The 23943-nt window shown below is 52.5% G+C and overlaps 1 protein-coding gene across 1 annotated transcript; it reads left to right on the top strand.

Moving 5' to 3' along the window:
• Positions 1-3991: 3991 nt before the first annotated feature.
• Positions 3992-16033, top strand: tab1 (TGF-beta activated kinase 1/MAP3K7 binding protein 1). Its single transcript, XM_042345008.1, has 11 exons — positions 3992-4052; positions 6105-6238; positions 7100-7253; positions 9400-9486; positions 9956-10082; positions 10856-10972; positions 11783-11894; positions 13122-13266; positions 14341-14563; positions 14991-15153; positions 15460-16033. The coding sequence occupies exons 1-11, from the start codon at positions 4020-4022 to the stop codon at positions 15677-15679; spliced, it is 1515 nt and encodes a 504-aa protein (XP_042200942.1). The 5' UTR covers positions 3992-4019; the 3' UTR covers positions 15680-16033.
• The last annotated feature ends 7910 nt before the right edge of the window (positions 16034-23943 follow it).

Below are 23943 nucleotides of genomic sequence, written 5' to 3'. Positions count from 1 at the left end.
GGATGGAGGGGATGAGTTACGAGGATAGGATGACCAATTTGGGCCTATGTTCTTCAGAATATAGAAGAATTAGAGGGGATCTTATAGAAACCTATAAGATCATCAAAGGCCACGATAGAGTAGATAGTGGGAGATTGTTTCCCCGGTTGGAGAAACTGAAACCAGGGGTCACAACCTTAAAATCAGAGGCCAACCCTTTCGCACTGAGTTGACGAAGAACTTCTTCACTCAAAGGGCAGTGAATGTATGGAACTCACTACCCCAAAGTGCTGTTGACGCTCAGTCCTTGAACATATTCAAGACTGAGATGCATAGATTTCTTATTGGAAAAGGGATTAAGGGATATGGGGATAAGGCAGGGGTGGGGGGGAGGGGGGATATGGGGATAAGGCAGGGGTGAGGGGGGAGGGGGGATATGGGGGTAAGTCGGGGTCAGGTTGTTAGCTGGAGTTAGATTAGAAGATCAGCCATGAGTGAATGGTGGGGCAGAGGCTCGAAGGGCCGAATGTCTTTCTGCTCTATATGTTATGTTAACTATCGACACCCCCCACCGACCCGCTTCTCCTCACGGGGGTTGTTCCCAGAATTTGAGTGTTAATCCAGTGTTTAAGGGCGAGTTCCTGTGTAACTTGAAGTATTAATCCAGTGTGTAAATCTTAATCGGTCCCAGGATCTGTTACTGTAAAGCGCTCTGAGACGCCGTCCGGCGTGGAGGGGGCTATATGAATCCAAGTTGTTGTTGTTGTTAAGGCTGGTCTCCTTGTATGACCAAGTAGTTTTAATCCAGTGGGTAAAGACAAGCTCCCAGTGTATCCCGGTACAGTGTTAATCCAGTGGGTATATCTGATAACCAGTAGTTGTTTAATCCAGTGTTTATAGATAACTGGTGTAACCAAGTGCAGGGTTCATCCAGGGCATTGGGGCTGGTTCCCAGTGTAACCGGGGTTCAGTGTTAGTCCACTGCAAGGCTGTGTCCCTGTGCACCCAAACTATCTTAATTAGCAGCCGATTAACACAGTACAGTGTTAATTCAGTGGATTTCCAACTTCCATTACATGAGGCCAGAGCACAGATTGAACAGCAACAACTTGCATTTACACAGCGCCCCTCACGTGGGGTAGCGACCTGGGGCACTTGACAGTGGCGGAGTCTGACCCCGAACTGAAGGGGGAGGGAGGGAAGGGGCGAAGGGAGGTGACCGTAAGCACGATCAAAATGGAAACGGTCCTTAGGCGGGATTTGAAAGTGGGGAGGGAGGGAGAGTGTGACAGAGTTTCGGGGCAGTGTGGCTGAGCACAGAGGCACAGAGAGCAAACAAGTGACCAAAATTTCAGTGCAAATGGCATTTCACCAACAGCAGACTAACCCGAGCTGGAGCTGGAGCCGGCATCCCATCCTGACCAACACAGCCTAGTTCAGGTCAGGGCAGAAGGTGGCAGCCGTACACTATCACTGAGAGCCCTGAGGCGAGTACACCAGACGCACCACTAGGTAGCAACATCGTCGGCCGTGCCTTTTAATCAGATGTTATTACTGGTTGAGGTTAATGATTCAGTGCAGCGATTGGAAAAGAGAAGGGAGTTTTCCCAGGTGTCCTGGTTGACAATCCTCCGGGTAAATTAGTCATGGGCTTGGAGGCTGTGTCAAGGATTGTTGTTTTGTACAAACTGGCGGCTATGTTTGCCCAAATAACAGTCGCTGTGCTTCAGAGCAAGTTACCTCTGAAAGTCTCTTGAAAGTTTACACATTTTTAAGGGCTGTATCGAATGCAAAGGATTTTTGTTGTTATAAAATGCATGTCTGGAACAAATTGACCACATTGTATGATTACTTCACATTCAACACCTCAAGTTATACACAGTCACTATACTGCACAGGTAAAACCTCAAGTGTAATGTTATGCCTTCATAGGGTGAAACCTTAGGCAAGTTTCTTTACTCCGAATGCCTCTGTTTACCCAGTAATGAGCAGGAACCCGGTTGTTAGTCGACTGGTGGATTGCTTTATGGGGGTAATAATCCTTATAATCCCTTAAAAAAAAGTCACGCAATCCACGACTGTTTGTGGGACGCTGCTGTGTGCAATTGCCCACAAAATCTACACAGTCAATCCACTTTACAGTACATTTCTCTCCCCTGCCCTAACCGGGGGATTTTGCTCCCTTTCAAAACCCCTACTTCCGACAAAAGGTCACCGACCTGAAAGGCTAACTCACTTTCCTCTCTCCGCAGATGCTGCCTGACCTGCTGAGTGTTCCCAGCGACTTCTGCTTGTATTGCAGGGATTAATGTTTTATTTGCTTGGGTTGATGATGACTGTGCTGGATGACAGCTGACTACTTCACAGGATAGTAAATGAGGCAACTTTACAACTTCACAACAGAATATACAGTCAATTCACTTGGCAGTATATTCTGCGAAGCGCTTTGAGACGTCTCAATGACGTGCTAAGGCGCTGCATCAAAAGCGAGGATTATTATTATCCTCTGGAGCAGTGCTGTAGAATCCAGATTTCTACTGAGCTTCTGAACAAGTGTAAATCACACTGGTTGATCATTCGTACTTAACTGATCCGCATTTACATACGAAGAGGTCACCGATATCAAAGGGTATAATAGTGTTGCATTCGATACGGTGCCTTACCACGTCTTCGAGGTGTGTCAAAGCACTTCACTACATCAAAGTCAGGACAATCATCCAACACAAACAGTCATCGTAAACCTCAGGAAGTGAAATATTAATATATCAAAATATAAAGACAAGAGGTGAAACTCAGGAGCCAATTGCACACAGCAATGTCCCACAAACAATGAAGGAATTATTACCCCCAATAATCGACTGAACTGAGTTCCTACTTTACTGTGTTAAACTGAGGCTCGTGGAGCTGCCCGAGGTGTCCTCAGGAGAAAGTATTCCCACTGGCGGGTGGGCACGGTACCCCGTGCCACCCCCGAACCCCCCCCCGTGCCACCCCCGACACCCCCCCCGTGCCACCCCCGACACCCCCCCGTACCACCCCGACCCCCCCACCCGTGCCACCCCCGACCCCCCCCGTGCCACCCCTGACCCCCCCCCGTGCCACCCTGACCCCCCCCCCCGTGCCACCCCTGACCCCCCCCCGTGCCACCCCGAACCCCCCCCGTGCCACCCCTGACCCCCCCCCCGTGCCACCCCCGAACCCCCCCCGTGCCACCCCCGACCCCCCCACCCGTGCCACCCCTGACCCCCCCCCGTGCCACCCCCCCCCCCCGTGCCACACCCGACCCCCCACCCGTGCCACCCCCGACCCCCCCATGCCACCCCGACCCACCCCCCCGTGCCACCCCCGACCCCCCCCCGTGCCACCCCCGACCCCCCCCCCCGTGCCACCCCCGACCCCCCGTGCCACCCCCGACCCCCCACCCGTGCCACCCCTGACCCCCCCCCGTGCCACCCCGACCCCCCCCCGTGCCACCCCCGACCCCCCCCTGCCACCCCCGACCCCCCCCCCGTGCCACCCCCGACCCCCCCCCGTGCCACCCCCGACCCCCCCCCCCCCCGTGCCACCCCCGACCCCCCCCGTGCCACCCCCGACCCCCCCCCCCCCCCCCCGTGCCACCCCCGACCCCCCCCCCGTGCCACCCCGACCCCCCCCCCGTGCCACCCCGCCCCCCCGTGCCACCCCGACCCCCCCCCGTGCCACCCCCGCCCCCCCCCGTGCCACCCCGACCCCCCCCCCGTGCCACCCCGGACCCCCCCCCGTGCCACCCCCGACCCCCCCCCGTGCCACCCCGCCCCCCCGTGCCACCCCTGACCCCCCCCCCGTGCCACCCCCCCCCGTGCCACCCCTCCCCCCCCGTGCCACCCCCGAACCCCCCCGTGCCCCCTCCCCCCCGACCCCCCCCGTGCCGCCCCGACCCCCCCCCCTGACCCCCCCCCCGTGCCGCCCCTGACCCTCTAGCCCCGCCCACGTGAAATGAAGCCCCGCCCAGATGTCTCTGGCCCCACCCCCGGGCGGCGCAGTGACGTGTTTTCGGTGTCATGGCGGCTCAGAGGCGGCGGCAGCTGCAGACTGTGAGCGGCTGAAGTGGGGGTTCGGGGCCGCTCACCTCACAGCGCGGGGTCGGGGCTGAGGGGCCTACACCAGGGCCCGGAGCCGGGAGTACCGGAGGGGGAGGGGGGGGGGGAGGCTCCTGGGGTGTCGCCCCGAGGCCTCACTCAGGGCCTCAGGGCCTGGATCCTGAGGGTCCGAGAGAGAGAGAGAGAGAGAGAGAGAGAGAGAGAGTGAGTGTGAGAGAGAGAGAGAGAGAGTGAGTGTGGAGAGAGAGAGGAGTGAGTGTGAGAGAGAGAGTGAGTGTGAGAGAGAGTGAGTGTGTGAGAGAGTGAGTGTGTGAGAAGAGAGTGAGTGTGAGTGAGAGAGAGAGTGAGTGTGAGAGAGAGAGAGTGAGTGTGAGAGAGAGAGTGAGTGTGTGAGAGAGAGAGTGAGTGAGAGAGAGAGTGAGTGTGAGAGAGAGAGTGAGTGTGAGAGAGAGAGTGAGTGTGAGAGAGAGAGAGTGAGTGTGAGAGAGAGAGAGAGTGTGAGAGAGAGAGAGTGAGGAGATGAGAGAGAGAGAGAGTGTGAGAGAGAGAGAGAGTGAGTGTGAGAGAGAGAGAGTGAGTGAGAGAGAGAGTGAGTGTGAGAGAGAGAGTGAGTGTGAGAGAGAGTGAGTGTGAGAGAGAGTGAGTGAGAGAGAGAGTGAGTGTGAGAGAGAGAGAGTGAGTGTGAGAGAGAGGGTGAGAGAGAGAGAGAGTGAGTGTGAGAGAGAGTGAGAGAGAGAGAGTGTGAGAGAGAGAGTGAGTGTGAGAGAGAGAGAGTGAGTGAGAGAGAGTGTGAGAGAGAGAGAGTGAGTGAGAGAAAGAGTGTGTGATAACGAGGGAGAGAGAGCGAGTGAGAAAACGAGAGATAGTGAGAGAAAGCGAGAGGGACAGAGAGAGAGAGAGTGAGAGAGAGAGAGAGAGAGAGAGAGAACGCCGTATTGTCCGAGATCGGCTGAGAGCCCTCACTCACTCCGCGTCTGTGTCCAGTTCGGGCGAACGTTAAAGATCTCCCGCGACGCTGTTGGAAAAGTGAAGGGAGTCTTTCTCTCTCTCTCTCTCTCTCTCCCGGTGTCCCGGCCGACAAACCGTCCCCTCGCTTCGCGGCTGTTTACGGGTGGGGGGGAGGGGGGGGAGGGAGTAGCTGATCCGCTGCCGTGATCGCCCACGAAGCACACAGTCACTACACTTTTACGGCAAAGCCCCGGGAAGCGCTATCGGAGCACAGTCACCGGCCCCTTGAAGCACACGTAAAGCAAAGTGGATTTATTGTGTATTTAGTTGTGGGTGGAATCGGCAGATAATTCTGCGCCGCAGCGTTCCCACCGACAGTCGTGGATTGAGCGGCCAAATTATGATCAGTATTATTGTTACAGCAGCAACAACAACAACAACAACAACAACTTGCCTTTGTTTATGTAGCGTCCCTGAGCGCTTATAAGTCAACTCCTCGATAACTCTCCACTCCGAAGGAAACGTCCTCCCTGACTCGTTATCGAGAGCGGCGAGGCAGGCCGGCGTATAAGTACATCGTTAGATGCGGCCCGGAGATTGACAGCGCCGTGAGTTAAGTGGTAGTGACAGGTTACGCCAGGGTCGAGTTTATCAGTCACTCCGCCTTACAGTACATCCTGTGAAGCGCTTTAAGACGCCTCGACGACGGGCGTCATAATGCGCTGTATCAAATTCGAGGATTATTGCAATCAAAGCACACAGTCACTACACTTCAAATCACCACGGCTTCCAAAAAATTGGTCACTCAATCCACGACTGTTTATGGGGACATCCCTGGGCCCAATTTCCTGCCGCGTTTCACCCACAAAGCACACAGTCACTACGCTTGGCAGTGTATCCCGTGAAGCGCTTCGAGACGTCTCGAAGACGTGATCGGGCGCCGGGTCAAACGTAGGATTATTACCAGGAGTTGCTCCTGGAGTTGCTCCTGGAGTTGCTCCTGGAGATGCTCCTGGAGATGCTCCTGGAGATGCTCTTGGAGTTGCTGGGATGAATGGCCTGGGATGTCTCAATGGCTTTGTTGTGTTGTTGGCCCAGGAGCAGACCAGCTGGACAGATGACCTCCCTGTGTGCCAACTCTCGGGCATTGGGCACTGCACCAACCAGGTCTACCAGGCGGACGGGAGCAGCACAGAGGGGCACTCACTGGAGGATGGCTGGCTCCGGTTCCGGTCAGTCAATCAACCTTTACTCCTTCAAGGCCCGTCTCGCGACCCTCCTCTTTGACCGTGCCTTCGGTCACCCTCCTACCCCCCCCCGCCCTCCCCATCTTCCACCCCCTCCTGATCCCGACCCCCATCTCGGGTCCAAACGCCTGACTGTCCAGCGCCTGTGGATATCCTCCTGACGTTTGTGGAGTCCTGTAACTCAGTGGTTAGAGCACTCGCTTTGCAAGTGAGAGACCTGAGTTCAATCCCAGGCAGAGGGCCAAACCTCGGGCAAGTTTCCTTACTCCACACAGAGCCTAATAATAATCCCTCAAAACCCAAAACAATAATAAATTGGTCATTTTCAATCTACGACTGTTTGTGGGACATTGCTGTGCGCAATTGGCTGCCGCGTTCGCCCACAAATATACAGTCAATTCACTTTACAGTGTGTTCTGTGAAGCGCTTTGGGACGTCCTCCCGACGTGAAAAGCGCTATATCAAATGCAACGATTATTATTATTATTATAAACCTCACTCCCTGTCTGCCGGTGGACGTTAAGGATCTCTTTGGGAGGAAAGAGAAGAGGGTTGCGCCCTCTACCTCTCTCTCGCTCTCTGCCAATCTCCCCCAAAAAATTGGTCGCTCGCTCCACGACTGTTTGTGGGGACGTCGCTGGGCGCAATTAGCTGCCACGTTTCGCTCACAAAACACACAGTCACCACATTTTACCGTATATCCTGTGAAGCGCTTTGAGACGTAATAAGGCGCTGTATTAAACGCAAGGATTATTACTATTTTTTATCTGTACCCCCATCTCTCTCTATCTCTTCCCCCATCTCCCTCACCCCACCATCTCTCTCTCTCTCCCCCCCCCCCCCCAGGAGCGAGGACGATTGCTTTCTGTACGGGGTGTTCAACGGGTACGATGGCTGTCGGGTCTCCAAGTTCATGACCCAGAGGCTGACGGCAGAGCTGCTGCTGGGGCAGCTGAACCACAGCCACAGTGATGCTGATATCCGCAAGGTCCTGCTGCAGGTACACAGTCACCCTCCGTCCGTGTTACGATCTTCACGGAGTCCTGCAGCTCAGGGGTTAGACCCCTCGTCTCGCAAACGAGAGGACCCCGGTTCGATTCCTGGGCGGGACAGGACAGGGCGAAACCTTAGGCAAGTTTCCTTACTCCACACAGAGACACACACGTGCCCACAGACGCACACGCATTCACACAGACACACACATGCACACAGACTCAACACATACGCACATATGGTCGATTGACGAATCTCTTTCCGGGGTTAATAATACCTTCCAAAAAGTAAAATAAAACAATGATAATTTGTCTGTGTATCCATGACGGTTTGTGTGACACTTACTGCGGGTATTTGGCTGCCGCATTTCGCCCACAAAGCACAGTCACTTCACTTTACAGTGAATCCTGTGAAGGGCTTTGAGACGTATCGAAGACGTGATAAGGCGCTGTATCAAATGCGAGGGTTATTATGGTAATAAGTGTAAATAGTGGATGTGGTCAGCATGTTCCTTTGTGTTTGCTTCAAGTGCTTTCTCAGCCTGTTTCTCAGTCAATCAAAGATTAAACTCGGACACACCTGATCAGCTTTAGATCGTGCGATTAGGCAGTAAACCGGTTTATCCACCCAACGGCTAAACAGCTTCAAAGGGTAGCCCTGGAACTGATCCAAAGGAGATACATTGAAAGGTCCCGTTTGTGTCATTGAACGAAGTAAAGACTAAATCTTTGGGAGTCAGCCGGGTGTCTGACACACACGGAAACCCGTCACCGTGACCAGCCGGGTGTCTGACACACACGGAAACCCGTCACCGTGACCGGCCGGGTGTCTGACACACACGGAAACCCGTCACCGTGACGGGGGTCTGACACACACGGAAACCCGTCACCGTGACCAGCCGGGTGTCTGACACACACGGAAACCCGTCACCGTGACCAGCCGGGTGTCTGACACACACGGAAACCCGTCACCGTGACCAGCCGGGTGTCTGTCACACACAGAAACCCGTCACCGTGACCGGTCAGGTGTCTGACACACACGGAAACCCGTCACCGTGACCGGCCGGGTGTCTGTCACACATGGAAACCCATCACCGTGACCGGCCGGGTGTCTGACACGCACGGAAACCCGTCACCGTGACCAGCCGGGGCCGTCGCTGGACGCAATTAGCTGCCACATTTCCCCCACAAAAAACACAGTCACTCCACTTTACAGTATATCCTGTGAGGTCTTTGAGACGTCTCGAAAGCGTGATGAGGGGCTGTAATAATAATCCTTGCGTTTGACACAGCTTCTTATTACAGACGCCTCAAAGCTCTTCCCAGAACGTACAGTAAAGTTAATTGACTGTATTTTGTGGGCGAGACATACCTAAGTCCTAATCACCTTGGATCTGTGCAAAGATTCCTCTTTGTCTCAAGCATTAACTGTTCCATGACCCTATTTGTGTAAGGGCTTAGTGTAAATGCACCCGTCTTTGATTTTAAGGCTCTGCTGCCTTTTGCAATGACCAGAAGGGAAGGAGTTGTCTGTTTTCTAACATGTTGTTCAAATAACTCATCATCTCCTAACCTCTGCTCCCAATTTACCCAAACCCTCATCACAGCCAAAGCCTTGAGCCCAGTCATTAATCTACAGGGTGTTCACAAAGTTCTGTTACCCCTCACACTCTCTCTCACTCACCGATTCTCTGGACGTCTAAATACAGTTAATAATAATAATGATATTCCTTGTATTTGATTCAGCGCCTTATCATGTTGTTGAGGCGTCGCAAAGCGCTTCACAGGATACACTGTAAAGTGGAGTGAATGTATATTTGCAAAGGAAACACGGCAGCCAATTGCGCACAGCAGTGTCCCACAAACAGTCGTGGATTGAAGTGACCAAATTATTATTTTTTGAAGGGAGTATTACCCCCGGAAAGCGATCCCCGAATCGCTTGACAGCCGGGTTCCTACTGACTGCTGGGGACACAGGCGTGTGTGTGTGTGCGTGTGCGTGTGGAGGAAGGAAACTTGCCCATCGTTTCACCCTGAGTCGGGAATTGAACCCGGGTCCTCTCGCTTGCGAGGCGAGGGGTCTAACCGCTGAGGGACTCCACAAAGGTCTCTCTCACGCTCTCTCTCTCTCTCTCTCTCTCTCTCTCTCCGCAGGCCTTTGACGTGGTGGAACGCAGTTTTTTTGAATCGATTGACGATTCTCTTGCAGAAAAGGCCAACCTGCAGTCCCAGCTCCCCGAGGTAACAGCCCACTTTCTCACCCATTTGCGGAGTGTGTTGCAGTGAGTGCAAACCGCCGGCCCACTCGCCCACAAAACGCACAGTCACTACAGTTAACAGGAGTCCTGTAGCTCTGTGGTTAGAGCACTCACCTCGGAAGCGAGAGGACCTGGGTTTGATTCCCGGGCGAAACATTGGGCAAGCTTTCTTATTCCACAGATACATACACACACATAGACACACACACACATAGACACACACACACACCACCCCCCAACCCAGGTCCCTCCACCTTGCCCCATCCCTTCCCCCACCTTCAAACCCCAGCACTGAAGACCTTTTAGATCGTGCTTATGGTCACCTCCCTCCCTTCCCCACACCCCACGGCTGGGGTGGGGGGTGGTCAGACTCCCCCGCCATCAGGCGCTCCGAGACGCTACCCCACGTGAAGGGCAAGTGGTTGTCGTTGACCTGTGCCTGACGTCCACAGGGTGTACCCCATCACCAGTACCAGAAGCTGCTGGACAAACTGAGTAAAGTGGAGCGTGAGATCACAGGCGGCACGACAGCCATTGTGGCCCTGATACTGAACAACAAGCTCTACATCGCTAACATAGGTACAGTGTTAAGCGTTCCGGGACGTTAAGCCCACGTGAGGAGCGCTATATAACTCGTCCTGTCTTAACCGCTGTCGTTTGCCCGCAAGACAGACTTGCTGTGCAGTCGCTACACTTACAGTAAATCCTGCGACGCACTTCAAGATGGAGGGGATGCGTTCAAAATCCTCGTCCTTAATGGCTTTTACGGGGGTAATAATCCCTTCAAAAAAACAATAATAATAATTTGGTCACTCAGCCCACGGCTGTTTATGGGGACGCTGCTGGGCGCAATTGGCTGCCGCGTTTCGCCCACAAAGCGCAGTCACTACACTTTGTAGTGTAGTGTATCCTGTGAAGTGCTTTGAGACGTCTCGAAGACGTGATGAGACGGTGTGTCAAATGCAAGGAATATTATTATTAATATTATTTATCGAGCTCTCCAGATCTCTGAGCCTCTCAAGATCTCCCACCTCAACCTACAGGGCGTGCAATCCCACGTCACGCACACGCGCACACACACACGCACACCCCGCCATGTCATCGTGCTCCCATTATAAAGTAAAAATAATAATAATAATCCTCGCATTCGACACAGCGCCTTCTCACGTCTTCGAGACGTCTCTAAACGCTTCACTGGATACGCTGCAGCGTAGCACTGGGTAGTGTGCAGTATAGTGACTGTGTGTCTGACGGGGCAATCGCTGTCAGGTGCTTTGGGCCATTTCAAGGCCATCGTTAGGCGGTGAGAGAGCGGAGAGCGCTTGCTGAGATCGTGTTGGCTTGGCTCCCAGGAACTAACCGTGCGTTGCTGTGTAAATCCACGACTGACGGACAGCTGCAGGTCACTCAGATCAGCGTCGATCACACCACAGACAACGAGGACGAACTCTTCCGCTTGTCACAGCTCGGTGAGTGTCTCTACCCCACCCCCCCCACCCCCTCCCTCTCGCTCTCCCCCCGTGAGTGCCTCTTCCCTCGGTCTGATCAGTCCTCACCTCTGTATAGTTCCCCAATCTAATCAGTGCTCCACCTGTGTGTGTGTGTGTGTGCAGTCGTCCTGTAGCTCAGTGGTTAGACCCCTCGCACACACACACGCGCCTCTGTTTACCAGCAGTAAGTAGGACCCCGGTTGTTAGTCGATTGGGGGATCGCTTTCCGGGGGTAAAAATCCTTCCTTCCCCCCAAAAAATTGGTCACTCAATCCACGACTGTTTATGGGGACATCCATGGGCGCGATTGGCTGCCGCGTTTCGCCCGCAAAATATCACAGTCACTACACTTGACAGTGTATCCCACGAAGCGCTTTGAGACGTCTCAAAGACGTGATAAGGCGCTGTGTCAAATGTGAGGATTATTATAATTATTATTGTTATTATAATTATTAAATACAGTCCCCAATCTAATCAGTGCTGACCTGTACCCAGTCCACGTAGGAACAGAAGGAGCCCATTCAGCCCTTCAAGTCTGTTCCGCCATTCTATGGCTGATCTGTAGCCTCGACTCTAAATCTTGAAATGAAACCCAGGCAAATCAGTAGCCATCTCCACGTCTCTACTAGCCCCCCAATGCGTACATGGGGCTGTGAACTCACCCGCTCTTCCTCCCCCACCCCCCCATTACCCCCAATTTGCCCAGTGGGGTGTCCAGGAGGTTTGATTAGGGTCTCAAGAGTTTTTGTGCTCTCCCCCCCCCCCCCCCCCACTCTCACCCACACCCAGGTCTGGACCCGGCAAAGATCAAGCAAATAGGGGTCATCGGTGGTCAAGAAAGTACTCGCAGAATCGGAGATTACGGCATGAAATACTGCTTCAGCGATGTTGAGCTGCTCAGGTAAGTCGAGGTGGTGGGGAGTCAGTCTCTCTCTCATTCTCTCTCTCTCTCTCTCTCTCTCTGTACACGTTCCCCCTCTCCCCCCTCCCCCCACTCCTCTCTCTTAACAGAAATGGCAGCAGAGATCGTGGAGATTAGGGGGAAGTGTTTTCGCGAGGCGGAAGCTTTCACACAATCTGCATGTAGGTCACCCTTGAGGTTAGCAGAGCAGATCTGTGTCAGACTTTCAACAGAAAGCCTCGCTGCCTTCGACCGAGAGCGAAAGAGAGAGAGACAGACAGAGAGGCAGACAGAGAGAGAGTCGTATAGGAAGTAACAGCATGAAGTTGCACATTCTGTCCATCTTTTCGCAAGAGTGGATTTTCATTCCATTTTACATCACAATAATAACAATCTCTGCCTTTCACACGGCGCCCGATTGCGTCTTCGAGACGTCTCAAAGCGCTCCACAGGACACACTGTAGTGACTGTGTCATCCATGGGCGAAACGCGGCAGCCAATTGCGCCCATCAACGTCCCCCCACAAACAGCCGTGGATTGAAGCCGACGGTTTATTATTGTTTTTTTTTAAGGGATTATTACCCCGGGAAAAGCGATCCGCCAATCGACTTAACAACTTACTCGACGTGCCTGTTTACTTACTCGCTTGCTCGCTCGCTCACTCACTCACTCGCTCACACGCTCGCTCACACACACACACTCACTCGCTTACACACTTACACACTCACTCACTCACTTGTGTGTGTGGAGTAAGAAAACACAGAACAGAAGTCGAAACCATGTCCTCATGCTTGCAATGCGAGTGCTCTAACCACTAAGCCACAAGACTCCTGACTAGAAACAGGAGGAGGCCATTCAGCCCCTCGAGCCAGTTCCGCCATTCTATAAGATCACAGCTGATCTGTACCTCAAGCCTTTGCCCCATATCCCTTAATACCCTGAGCTAATGTCTCCACCTCAGCCTTGAAGATGCAAATGGATCCAGACATATTCCGCAGCCTTTAGGGGGGGGAGAGAGCTCCAGATTTCCACAACCCTTTGGGTGATAAACTGCCTCTTAATTTCACTCCTAAATGGCGTGGCTCTGATTTGAAAATGACACCTCCTTTATTCTGGATTTCCCCCACATTCCAGAGGAAAGTTTCTCTGTGTTACAAGCTGCGTCAGCGCTGAATCCTCAGGGTTCCCCCCCTCTCTCTCTCTCTCTCTCTCTCTGATTCCCTGCAGCTGTGCCAAGGCCATGCCTATCATTGCCGAGCCTGAGATTCACGGTGGACAGAAGCTGGATGGAGTGACGGGTTTTCTGATGCTAATGTCTGACGGACTTTACAAGGCACTGGAGTCGGCCCATGGACAAGGGCAAGCGAACCAGGTGACGCGAGCCAGACTTTGAAGGGCTTTCTGCTATTTATACACAGTGTATATATATATCTCTCTCTCTCTCTCTCTCTCTCTCTCTTCTGCGGTCAGTCGGGTTCCACAGGAAACCCACCAACGTGCTTCACACAGTGCAATCCAGATAGAGAGCTGCACGTGTGTCTGCGACCCCATATTCTTGATATTAATATTAATCTCCCAGTCCAGGCTGACACACCGGCGCTGTGTTGGGGGATCGCTCCTGACGTGGGGTTCGAACCCACAACCTTCTGACTCGGGAGACAAAGGTGCGACCAGCCGAGCCAGTCACAGGACACACCGTAAAGCGTAGTGACTGTGTGTTGTGCGGGCGAAACATGGCAGCCAATTGCTCACAGCAGCGTCCCCACAAACAGCTGTGGATCGAGTGACCACATTTTTTTGGGGGGTTTGGGGGTCGGGGGGAGGGATCATTACCCCCAGAAAAGCGAGAAAATCACAATCAATTATAATAATAAGCCTCGCATTTGATACAGCGCCTGATCGCACCTTCGAGCCGTCTCAAAGCGCTTTACGGGATACACCATAACGTGTAGTGACTGTGTGTTTCGTGAGCGAAACAAATTCTCTTTACAGTGCATCCTGTGAAGCGCTTTGAGGCGTTTCCTGATTAGACGCAGTATCGAATGCATAACAATGATTATGATTACGATGACTATATCTCTCCCTCTCTCTCCCCCTCCCTCTTTCTCTCCCTCTCCCCCTCCCTCTCCCCCTCCTCTCCCCCTCTCTCTTTCCCTCTCTCCCTCCCTCTCTCCCTCTCCCCCCTCTCTCTCCCCGTTTCTCTCTCCCTCTCCCTCCCCACCTCTCTTTCTCCCCCCCTCTCTCTCCCTCCCTCTCTCCCTCCCCACCTCTCTTTCTCCCCCTCTCTCTCCCCCTCCCTCTCCCCCTCTCTCTCTCTCTCTCCCTCCCTCTCTCCCTCCCCACCTCTCTCTCTCCCCCTCTCTCTCCCCCTCCCTCCCTCTCCCCCTCTCTCTCTCTCCCCCTCCCTCCCTCCCTCCCCCCCCTCTAATGGGGGTGGGGGCTGCAGGAGATTGCAGCGATGGTGGCCACGGAGTTTGCCCTGCAGACCACCCTGGACGGGGTAGCCCAGGCCGTGGTGGACCGCGTCCGGCGGATTCACCGCGACACCTTCGTGAGCGGGGGAGACCGCTCGGCCTTCTGCGAGAAGCACGAGGACATGAGCCTCCTCCTCCGCAACTTCAGCTACCCCCTGGGGGAGATGAGCCAGGCCAACGCCAGCCCCACACAAGGTACCACCATCCATCGATAGACAGTGAACGCCCCCTTGCTCTGCGTACCCACAATTTGCTTTGCTGCGTGCGTGTGTGGGGTGGGGGGAACGTGGTTGGGCCTAATTGGCTTCCCCGCAAAATACACAGTCACGACACCTCACGGTAAATCCTGATGAGACGCTGTGTCAAACGCGAGGGCCGTTGTCGCGAGCCTTCCTCGACACGGCGACTGCGTGTTTTGCGGGCGATACTGCTTACCCCACCGACCCGCTGCCTCCGCTCGACTGGCTCTGATTGTGCCCCCACTCCACCAGCGGCGGCCGCGCTCTCAGCCACCGCGCCCCGAAACTCTGCCGCTCTCTCCCTCAATCCCAACCCCCCGATCTGGGACGCTCCCCCTCCTGACGGGCGCTGTGTAAAGGCAAGTTGTCGTCGTCATCGCCAGGAGGACGTATCTACCCGGTGTCCGTGCCTTACACCAGCACCCAGGCCACGCTCGGGAAGACCAGCGTCACCCTTTCCCTCGTGATGCCATCGCAGAACCAGCTGGTGAACGGCAACCACAGCAACTCGACGGGCGACGAGACCACACCAACACTCACCAACAGGTGGGTAACCGACACCCAGTGTTGACTTCAGACGGTCGAGGGGGTCATCCCTGGTCCAGTTCCTGAGCCGTGGGGGTGCAGAGTGTCCCGGGGCAGCACTGGGTACTTTGTGGGAGAAAAATAATAATAATCTGGTCACTTTGCGGGGACATCGCTGGGCGCAATTGGCTGCCGCGTTTCGCCAAAAAGATACACAGTCACTACACTTCACCCTGCTTTGAGACGTCTGGACGACGTGTGATAAGGCGGTGCATCAAACGCCAGCGTCGTTACAGTGACGATTGATGTGCTTTAACCCCTTCACAGCCAAAGCCCGACGGCAACCCTCCAGTCCACCACCACCCACACCCAAAGCAGCAGCTCGAGCTCTGGCGACGGACACGGACACCTGTTCCACCGGCACCGGCTGCCGCAGACGCTCCAGCCGGACGAGGACGGGCGGGTCGAGCCGTATGTGGACTTCCTGGAGTTTTACCGGCTGTGGACGGTGGATCACGGTGAACAGCTGCTGGCGGGAGCCCCTTAGATACCCCCACCCTGGCCTGGCAATCTAGGCCTCGCCAGGAAGCCCAACACAGGGTGCTCTGTCTCGCTCGCTCTCTCTCTCGCTCGTCGTGTTTCGCCTGCAAAATATACAGTCACTTCACCTTTGCCGCGTATTCTGTCGATCGCTCTTGAGACGCCAGGCGAGTGCAAGTTGTTGCTGTCTTTGTCTCGAAGGCGCGATCAGGCGCTGCACCAAATGCGAGGATTATTATTAATATTATTATTTTTAGCGCCTTCACCTGTTCCGTAGGAAGGTGGTGCGGTCGGCGTACTCGCCTCGCGGGTGAGAGGACACGGGTTCGATTCCCGGGCGAGTCAGGTCAGGGCGAAACCTTAGGCAAGTTTTCTTACTACAGACACACACACACGCACACACACAGACACACACACACACACACACAGACGCACACAGTCACACACCTCTGTTTACCAGCGGTCAGTAGGAACCCGGTTGTTAGTCGATTGACGGATCGCTTTCCGGGGGGTAATAACCCCTCAAAAAAAATCGGTCACTCAACCCACGGTTGTTTGTGGGGACGTCGCTGGGCGCAATTGGCTGCTACGTTTCGCCTACAAGATGCACAGTCACTACACTTGACAGTGAAGTGACAGTGACTGTGAAGCGCTTTGAGACGTCTGAACGACGCGATAAGGCGCTGTGTCAAATTCAAGGATTATTGTGGTTATGATCGATTGATACCATAGGAACAGGAGGAGGCCATTCAGCCCCTCGAGCCTGTCCTGCCACTTCTGTCAGATCGTGGCTGATCTGTACCTCAACTCCAATTCCCCGCCGATGCCCTGACCTCTAACAAACATCTCTCCACCTCAGTCTTGAAAGTATCCGCAGTCTTTTGGGGGAAGAGAAAAAAAATGCTTCTTAATTTCTTAGCCCCAAATTTCAGGGGATTATTTTCCCTCTCGTTCTGGATTCCCTCACCCAGGAAATAGTTTCTCTGTGTCTATCCTTTAGAGTCCCTTTCTCCTCAGTCACCTTTCCTCTCTCTCTCACACACACACATGCATACACACACATCTACGCGCACACGCATGCGCACACACAAACTCACGCACATATATACACGTCTTAAAAGACAGATAGAGAGAAGGTGAGGCAGAGGGGGAGAGGAAGACAGAGAGAGATGGACAGATAGAGGGAGAACGAGAGACGGGTAGAAGTAGAGGAGTTCAAGAGGTTCGTGAGTACACAGTCACTCACTCAAATAACTCCCTGTGAAGCACTTTTGAGATGTTTTGACGTAACAGACGCCCCAATGCAGGGATTATTGGCTTATTATTCTTGTTACCGTAGAGTCCTGTAGCTCGGGTTTGACCCCTCGCCGCGCGAGCAAGAGGACCTCGAGTCCTGACCCAACTGTCCAGCGACGGGAAAGGCGCTCTATAAATGGAATCTTGTTGTTGTTGTTGTTGTTGTGCTGGGGTTCGATTCCCGGGCAGGGAAATGCGAGGATTATTATTGTTAAATTCTCGAAACGCATTGCACTTTGTGTCCTGTTATGTTTCTTTCTCTCCGCCTTCCCCCGAACTCTTCCCCCCTTCCCCCATCCCCCCATCCAGGCCACAATTAGTGGGTACGGAGAGGGGGAGAGAGGGATTACCTCCTAATTTGTCACATACTCTCACCACGTACCCAGCGGGGCTGTGCAGGAGGCAGCTGTTGTGGGCGATGACTGGCATTTAATACATGAGATGCCAAGACAGATGGTAATTTGTACCATCCAGTGCAGGGGAGCGAGTGGACAATAGCCTCCGAGACGGAGAAGTGCAGTGTGTGTGTATTTTTGTGCTGTGCGTGTCTGTAATATGCAAGTCTTACATGTGAGCGTGTATGTCTGTGTGCGTATGGGTATGTCTTCCACATGGAGGGGTTAGAGCCCTCGTCTCGCAAGCGAGAGGGACCCGGGTTCGATTTCCGGGCCAGGGCGAAACGTTGGGCAAGTTTCCTCACTCCACACGCACACGCATGCACACACACACACAGACACGCATACACACGCCTCTGTTTACCCAGCATTAAGTTAGTTGTTAGTCGATTGGCTCTTCCGGGGGTGGTAATCCCTTCAAAAAAATAATAATAATTTGGCCGCTCAACCCACGGCTGTTTGTGGGGACGCTGCTGTGCGCAATTGGCTGCCGCGTTTCGCCCACGAAACACATAGTCACTCCACTTTACAGCATATCTCGTGAAGCGCTTTGAGACGTCTCAAGGCGCTATATCAAACGCGAGGATTATTATTGTGTACGGCTGTACGAGTGTGTGTACATCTATGGTGTGTGAGCGTCTTTTGTGCAGTTGTCTGTGTACTACAGTAAAGATTTAGATCTTTGTACGTGTTGGTTTATCTTGAACTGAAGAGTAGAACCAGAGGACACGATCCGCGAGTAAAGAGGGAAGTAAATTCAGAATAAACCTGTGGAAACACTAGTGCAGTGAGCAAGTCTTAAACCCATGGAACAGGCTCTCTCTCTCTCTCTCTCTCTCTCTCTCGACAAGTTGGTGGAAGCAAAAAATGTTCGTTTCAAGAGCAAACTTGACAGATTTCTGCTCGAAAATAACCTCTGAGGGGAAGGATACAGTATATAGTTTGGGGCACGTCAGGTTTGGTGGGAGGCCAACGAGGTGGATCTTGGAATAAATTGACTGGTTCTGACCTCAGCGAAGGGAGGAATTTCCTCACTAAATTGTGTTGTGTCCCAGAGTGTTGCGAACCTTTTCTCTGACTCATTCTACATTATTACACTCACCGCCAGAGGAAGTGTTTCAATGGCTTCCACCATCCCCCAGAGCATCGAGTTCCAAGATCGAGTCCCTCACCTTCAAAGCCCTCGGTGGCCTCGCTCCTCAATATTCCCGGCCTGGCTCATCAGCAGGACCTGGAAGGGCTGACCAGTAACTGGGAATCTTCCCCCCCCTCAGCTCCTGTTAACCCTCCAACTCACTAACTAACTAATGGAAGGGGAGGGTGGTCCGAGCTGGACGAGCAGCGGGAAAGCTTGATCAGACAGCGCTCTCTCTCAATGGCCAAACTACTGTGGTTTAAGCTGGTGAGACTCCAGCAGTTACCCCCCCCCACCCCCCAACGCACACTCTCAGGCTCCCCCTCAAACCAACCTGCGCCTAACGCTCTCCGGAATTGGGCGTCCCTCCAGGGAGAGAGAGAGAGAGCGCATTCCATTCCAATAAAAATCTCTGGGATTTCCATGGGTGGGCAGTGGGGGGGGGGTGGGGGGGGACGCCTGGAATTCTCAGCCGGGTTTGGAGACTGTTGAAGCCACGGTGACGGGTTTCCTCGGCGCGGGTCGGCCGCCCACCAGGTTGGCCGGAAAACGACGCTCGCCTCGGTCCAGCAGGCGGCAATGTGATGGCCATTTGCAGAGGGACCTCAGCTTTATTATGTGCGTGGACCCAAAATTAGAAGGTTGTGCAAGTTTCCCGGCTCCGTCGATTAAGGGACGCCCAATTCCAGGTTGCGCCCAGCTGCGGAGTGCTGTAATGGCATAGACACAGCCCACATGTAGTTTCCCCCACCCCACACCCCTCCCCTAAAATAACCCCCAAAAGCTCTTCGTCTCAAGAAGGCGCTATAATCAAATGCAAGGATTATTATTAATAATTAGGTGCAGGTCGGGCGAGAGCCAAGGCTTGGGGGGTGGGGGGGAGCACAGAGTGGCGTTGATTGGTGGGGTGGGGTGGGGGGGCAACTGCTGGAGTCTAACCAGCTCATACCACACATGGAGGGAGAGCGAGCGCTGTCTGGCCAAGCTTTCCCACTGCTTGTCCAGCGAGGACCACCCTTCTCCCATTAGGGTTTTGGCGGAGAGTGAACAGGAGCTGAGTAGGAGGACAAGTGCCTTCACAGGACACACGCTGTAAAATGTAGTGACTTGTGCATTTTGTGGGCGAAACGCGGCAGCCGATTGCACCCGGCTGCGGATCGAAGTAAACAATTCATCGATTTAGAAGAGGGATTTATAATAATAATAATAATAATAATAATTGCATTTGATACAGCGTTTCTCGCGTCTTCTCGACGTCTCAAAGCGCTTCGCAGGATAGACTTGCGGCTGACGGGTGGGCCTGAGGAATGTCGTGCTGTTAAGATCTTCGGAGGGGGGACAGCAAAGCAAAGTCAGAGAATGTTCCCGAGCCGATGTTACAAAAATAACAAGAGAGGTTGTTTCACACCGCGCCCTTGGGGTTGGGTAAATCTCTTTTTTTTTTGGACGAGAATCAACCTGTGTGGCTTTCACTCTCACTCTCACCGAAGTAAACATCTTGAAAACTTAAAAGGATAATAATTCGGTCACTCGACTGTTTGTAGGGACGTCGCTGGGCGCAAAGGTCTCGCCCACAAAACACACAGTCACTCCACTTTACATTGTATCCCGTGAAGCGCTTTGAGATGTCTCGAAAAGACGTCGTGGTAAGGTACTGGGTCAAATGCAAGGATTATTATTATTATTATTTTACTGCACAGAAGGAGGCCATTCGGCCCATCATGCCTGCCACCAACTCGTCCCACTCCCCCCGCTCTTACCCCATAACGTTGCACATTTTTTATTTTCAAGTCCCTATCCAATTCCCTTTCGAACGTTGTTATCGAATCTGCTTCCACCCATTCTTCAGACTTGTGGAGTCCTGTAGCTCAGTGGTTAGAGCACTCCCCTTGCAAGCGAGACATCTCCAGGCAGGTCAGGGCCAAACCTTGGGCAAGTTTCCTTACTCCACACAGAGCCTAATAATAATCCTCCAAAACCAAAAACAATAATAAATTGGTCATTTTCAATCCACGACTGTTTGTGGGACATTGCTGTGCGCAATTGGCCGCCGCGTTCACCCACAAATATACAGTCAATTCACTTTACAGTATATTCCGTGAAGCGCTTTGGGACGTCCTCCCGACGTGAAAAGCGCTATATCAAATGCAAGGATTATTATTATTATTATTAACAACTTGTTGCGTAAAGAAAAATTCTCCTAGTCTCCCCTCTGGTTCTTTTGACAGTTATCTTACATCTGTGTCCGCCAGAGGAAACAGTTTCTCCCCCGATCTACTCTATCAAAAGCCCTCATAATTTTGAACTCCTCTCTATTAAATCTCCCCTCAACCTTCTCTCCTCTTGAGCAGAACAATCCCAATCTCTCCGCCTATGTAAATGTTAGTGTGTAAATAGATAAATAACTGTGGACGGGATATTTAATGACTTAAGTGGTAGTAATAAGTTAAGATAAGATTGAGTTATCAGGAGATTACAGTAGGTCCTCATTGAGGAGTAATGCACATTGCGGGAAAAAGTATGTCAGAATCCTTTCATTTAATACTGTATTGAGTCTTCAAGATGTCACAAAGCGCTTCGCAGGACATACTGTCGAGTGTAGTGACTGTATATTTTGTGGGCAAAACATACACTGGTTATACTGAAACCTTTTTCTGATTTACGTTCCTAAATATGTAGTGGATTTCAAATATTTAATCGTTAAATCTAAAATATTTAAACAAGAAGGGTGTGAGAGGGATTGAGGAGTAGGGTGTCTGTACGACAGACTGGTTGGCCTGAATTTCCATCCTGAACGTTCTTTGTGAATCCAGTTCAATTTTGTTAATAATAATAATAATAACGGTTGATATAGTCCTCGCCTTCAAAGCCCTCCAAGACCTCAGTCCTCTACACACACACACACACACACACACACAGACCCACACACCCGCCTCTGCTTATAAATCTATCAATAAAACCTGCGATTATTTTCACCCCAAAACAGTTGCACAGGTTTTCGGGAGCCTTCAGCCTCTCTGACCCCACCCTTTGGCACTCCATCCCACAGTCCCTCTGCCTCACCCCCTCCCTCGCCTCCTTCAAGCCCCCCCCCCGTGTCAAGACCTGCTCTTCGCCCGATCATCCTCCCCCCCCCCACCCTCCACCCCCTCCTGATCCCAACCCCCAGCTCGGGTCCAAATCCCTGACTGTCCAGTCCGGCTCCTTGGGAGGTTCTCCCTTCGCTCTGTGTAAATGTCATCCGTTCTTTTTTTCTCTCTATCTCTCTCTCTCTTTCTCCGCTCACTCTCCCCAAAAAATTGCTTGTCTCCATTCTTTCGCCCCTCCCCGTCTCTTAAACCAAAATTAGGCATTAAGTACGCGTCAGCGCTGTGTGCGAGAGCACAGCAGTAGAGGGAGTGACCAAAAAGTGGTGATATCTACTCAATGATTCCCCCCCAAAATAGCATAATTTCTCTTAACATTAATTAGGCACCACAGTCACTCCACTTGGCAGTATTTTCTGCGAAGCGCTTTGAGACGGCTCGACGGTGAGATAAGGCGCATCACACTGCGTATAGATTTGCTCTGCTCTTTTCCAGCAACGGTTAATGGCCAGCGACAGACACATAGACCTTCGAACTTGACATCTGTCTATTTCCCTCTCCAACATATGACTACTCAGCCATTGATAATAATCATAATAATAATAATCCTTGCATTTGATATAGCGCTCTTCACGTCGGGAGGACGTCCCAAAGCGCTTCACAGAACACACTGTAAAGTGAATTGATTGTATATTTGTGGGCGAACGCGGCAGCAATTGCGCACAGCAATGTCCCACAAACAGTCGTGGATTGAAAATGACCAATTTATTATTGTTTTTGGTTTTGGAGGATTATTATTAGGCTCTGTGTGGAGTAAGGAAACTTGCCCAAGGTTTCGCCCTCTGCCTGGAACTGATAAGCTGCTAATTCCCAGCGCGGGCGCAGACTCCCCGCCCTCTCTTTTATCAGATAACCCACCAGCCACTATAGTTGGACTCCGAACTTTGGTTGTCTGTGATTGTGGAGTCCTGTTATCAGCGATTAGATTCCTCATCTCGCACGAGAGAGGTCCTGGATTCCATTTTAGCTCGGGACGAAACCTTAGCTAAATTTCCACACACACACATACCCTCTGTTAATCCACCAGTATATAGGAACCTGGTTATTAATCAATTGGTGGATCGCTTTCCAGAGGTAATCATCTCTTCAACACTCAATCCACGGATGTTTATGTGACGCTGCTGTACGTGATTGGCTGCCCACAGAATACACAGTCACTCCACTTGGCAGTATATTCTGCGAAGTGCTTTACTGAGACGAGATAAGGCGCTGTGTCAAATGCAAGTATTATTATTATCTTTGTTGGTGGGTGGGTGGGCAGATTTCAATCGTCCCCTCCTCACCCTTCAACTGTCAGTGTGTGTCTCTCTGTCTCAGGGGCTGTGTGTGTGTGTTTATCTCTCTCTCTCTCTGTATCTCTGTCTTTAAGGCTCAGTTTGTAGGTGTCTTAACTGGATGCTCAGTGTGTGTTTGTGTGTGTGCGTGAGTGAGACTATGTGTGAGTGTGTGAGAGAGACTGTGTGCGCGTGTCTGTGTGTAAGAACATAAGAAATAGGAACAGGAGAAAGGTCATTCAGCCCCTCGAGCCTGTGCCCCGCCATTTAATAAGATCATGGCTGATCTTCTGACCTAATTCCATTTACCTGCCTCGTCCCCATATCCCTTAATCCCTTTAGCTTTTAAAAATCTATCGGTCTTGAATATGTTCAATAACTGAGCATCCACAACCTCTGGGGTAGAGAATTCCACAAACTCACTACCCTCTGAGTCAAGAAATGTTTCCTCACCCTTAACCCCGAGACTATGACCCCCTAGTCTTAGATTCTCCAACCAGGGAAACAGTCTCACAATGTCAAGAACCTTAAGAATCTTATAGGTTTCTATAGGATCACCTCTAATTCTTCTATATTTTAGAGAATATAGGCCTGGTCTACTCAACCTCTGGGTTCGATTCCCGGGCAGGGTGAAACCTTGGGCAAGTTTCCTTACTCCCAACGGCACCTAAATCCCTCTGAACACGAGAACTATCTGGTCTCTCCCCCTCTAGAAAATAATCTGCTTTTCTATTTTTTCTACCTACAAGAACAACAACAAGATTTCATTTATAGAGCGCCTTTCACGTCGGGAGGACGTCCCGAGGCGCTGGACAGTTGGGTCGGGACCCGAGCATTGGGGAGGAAATGGTCAGGGTGAGGGGAGGGAAGGGAGGGAGCGCGGAGGGGGGAAATGGTCAGGTGAGAGGAGGGAAGGGAGGGAGCGAGGAGGGGGTAGAGAGTCGAGAGCGGAGCTGAAGGCTGAAGGTCGAAAAGAGAGGTCTTGAGACCGGCCTTGAAGGAGGAAAGGGAGGAAGCGGCGAAGG

Source organism: Callorhinchus milii, unplaced genomic scaffold, assembly GCF_018977255.1.
Source record: "Callorhinchus milii isolate IMCB2004 unplaced genomic scaffold, IMCB_Cmil_1.0 Scaffold31, whole genome shotgun sequence".
Classification (NCBI taxonomy): Eukaryota; Metazoa; Chordata; class Chondrichthyes; order Chimaeriformes; family Callorhinchidae; genus Callorhinchus; species Callorhinchus milii.
The sequence above is the reverse complement of the archived record's forward strand: the minus strand, read 5'-3'. Positions and strand labels throughout refer to the sequence as shown.

What these genes read in the sequence shown, in the direction of transcription:
- tab1 (XM_042345008.1), top strand. Translation starts at nt 4,020, where the DNA reads ATGGCGGCTCAGAGGCGGCGGCAGCTGCAGACT. An exon ending in TGCAGTCCCAGCTCCCCGAG is followed by an intron (nt 9,487 to 9,955) that starts GTAACAGCCCAC and finishes TGACGTCCACAG; the next exon opens with GGTGTACCCCATCACCAGTA. An exon ending in CTTCCGCTTGTCACAGCTCG is followed by an intron (nt 10,973 to 11,782) that starts GTGAGTGTCTCT and finishes ACCCACACCCAG; the next exon opens with GTCTGGACCCGGCAAAGATC.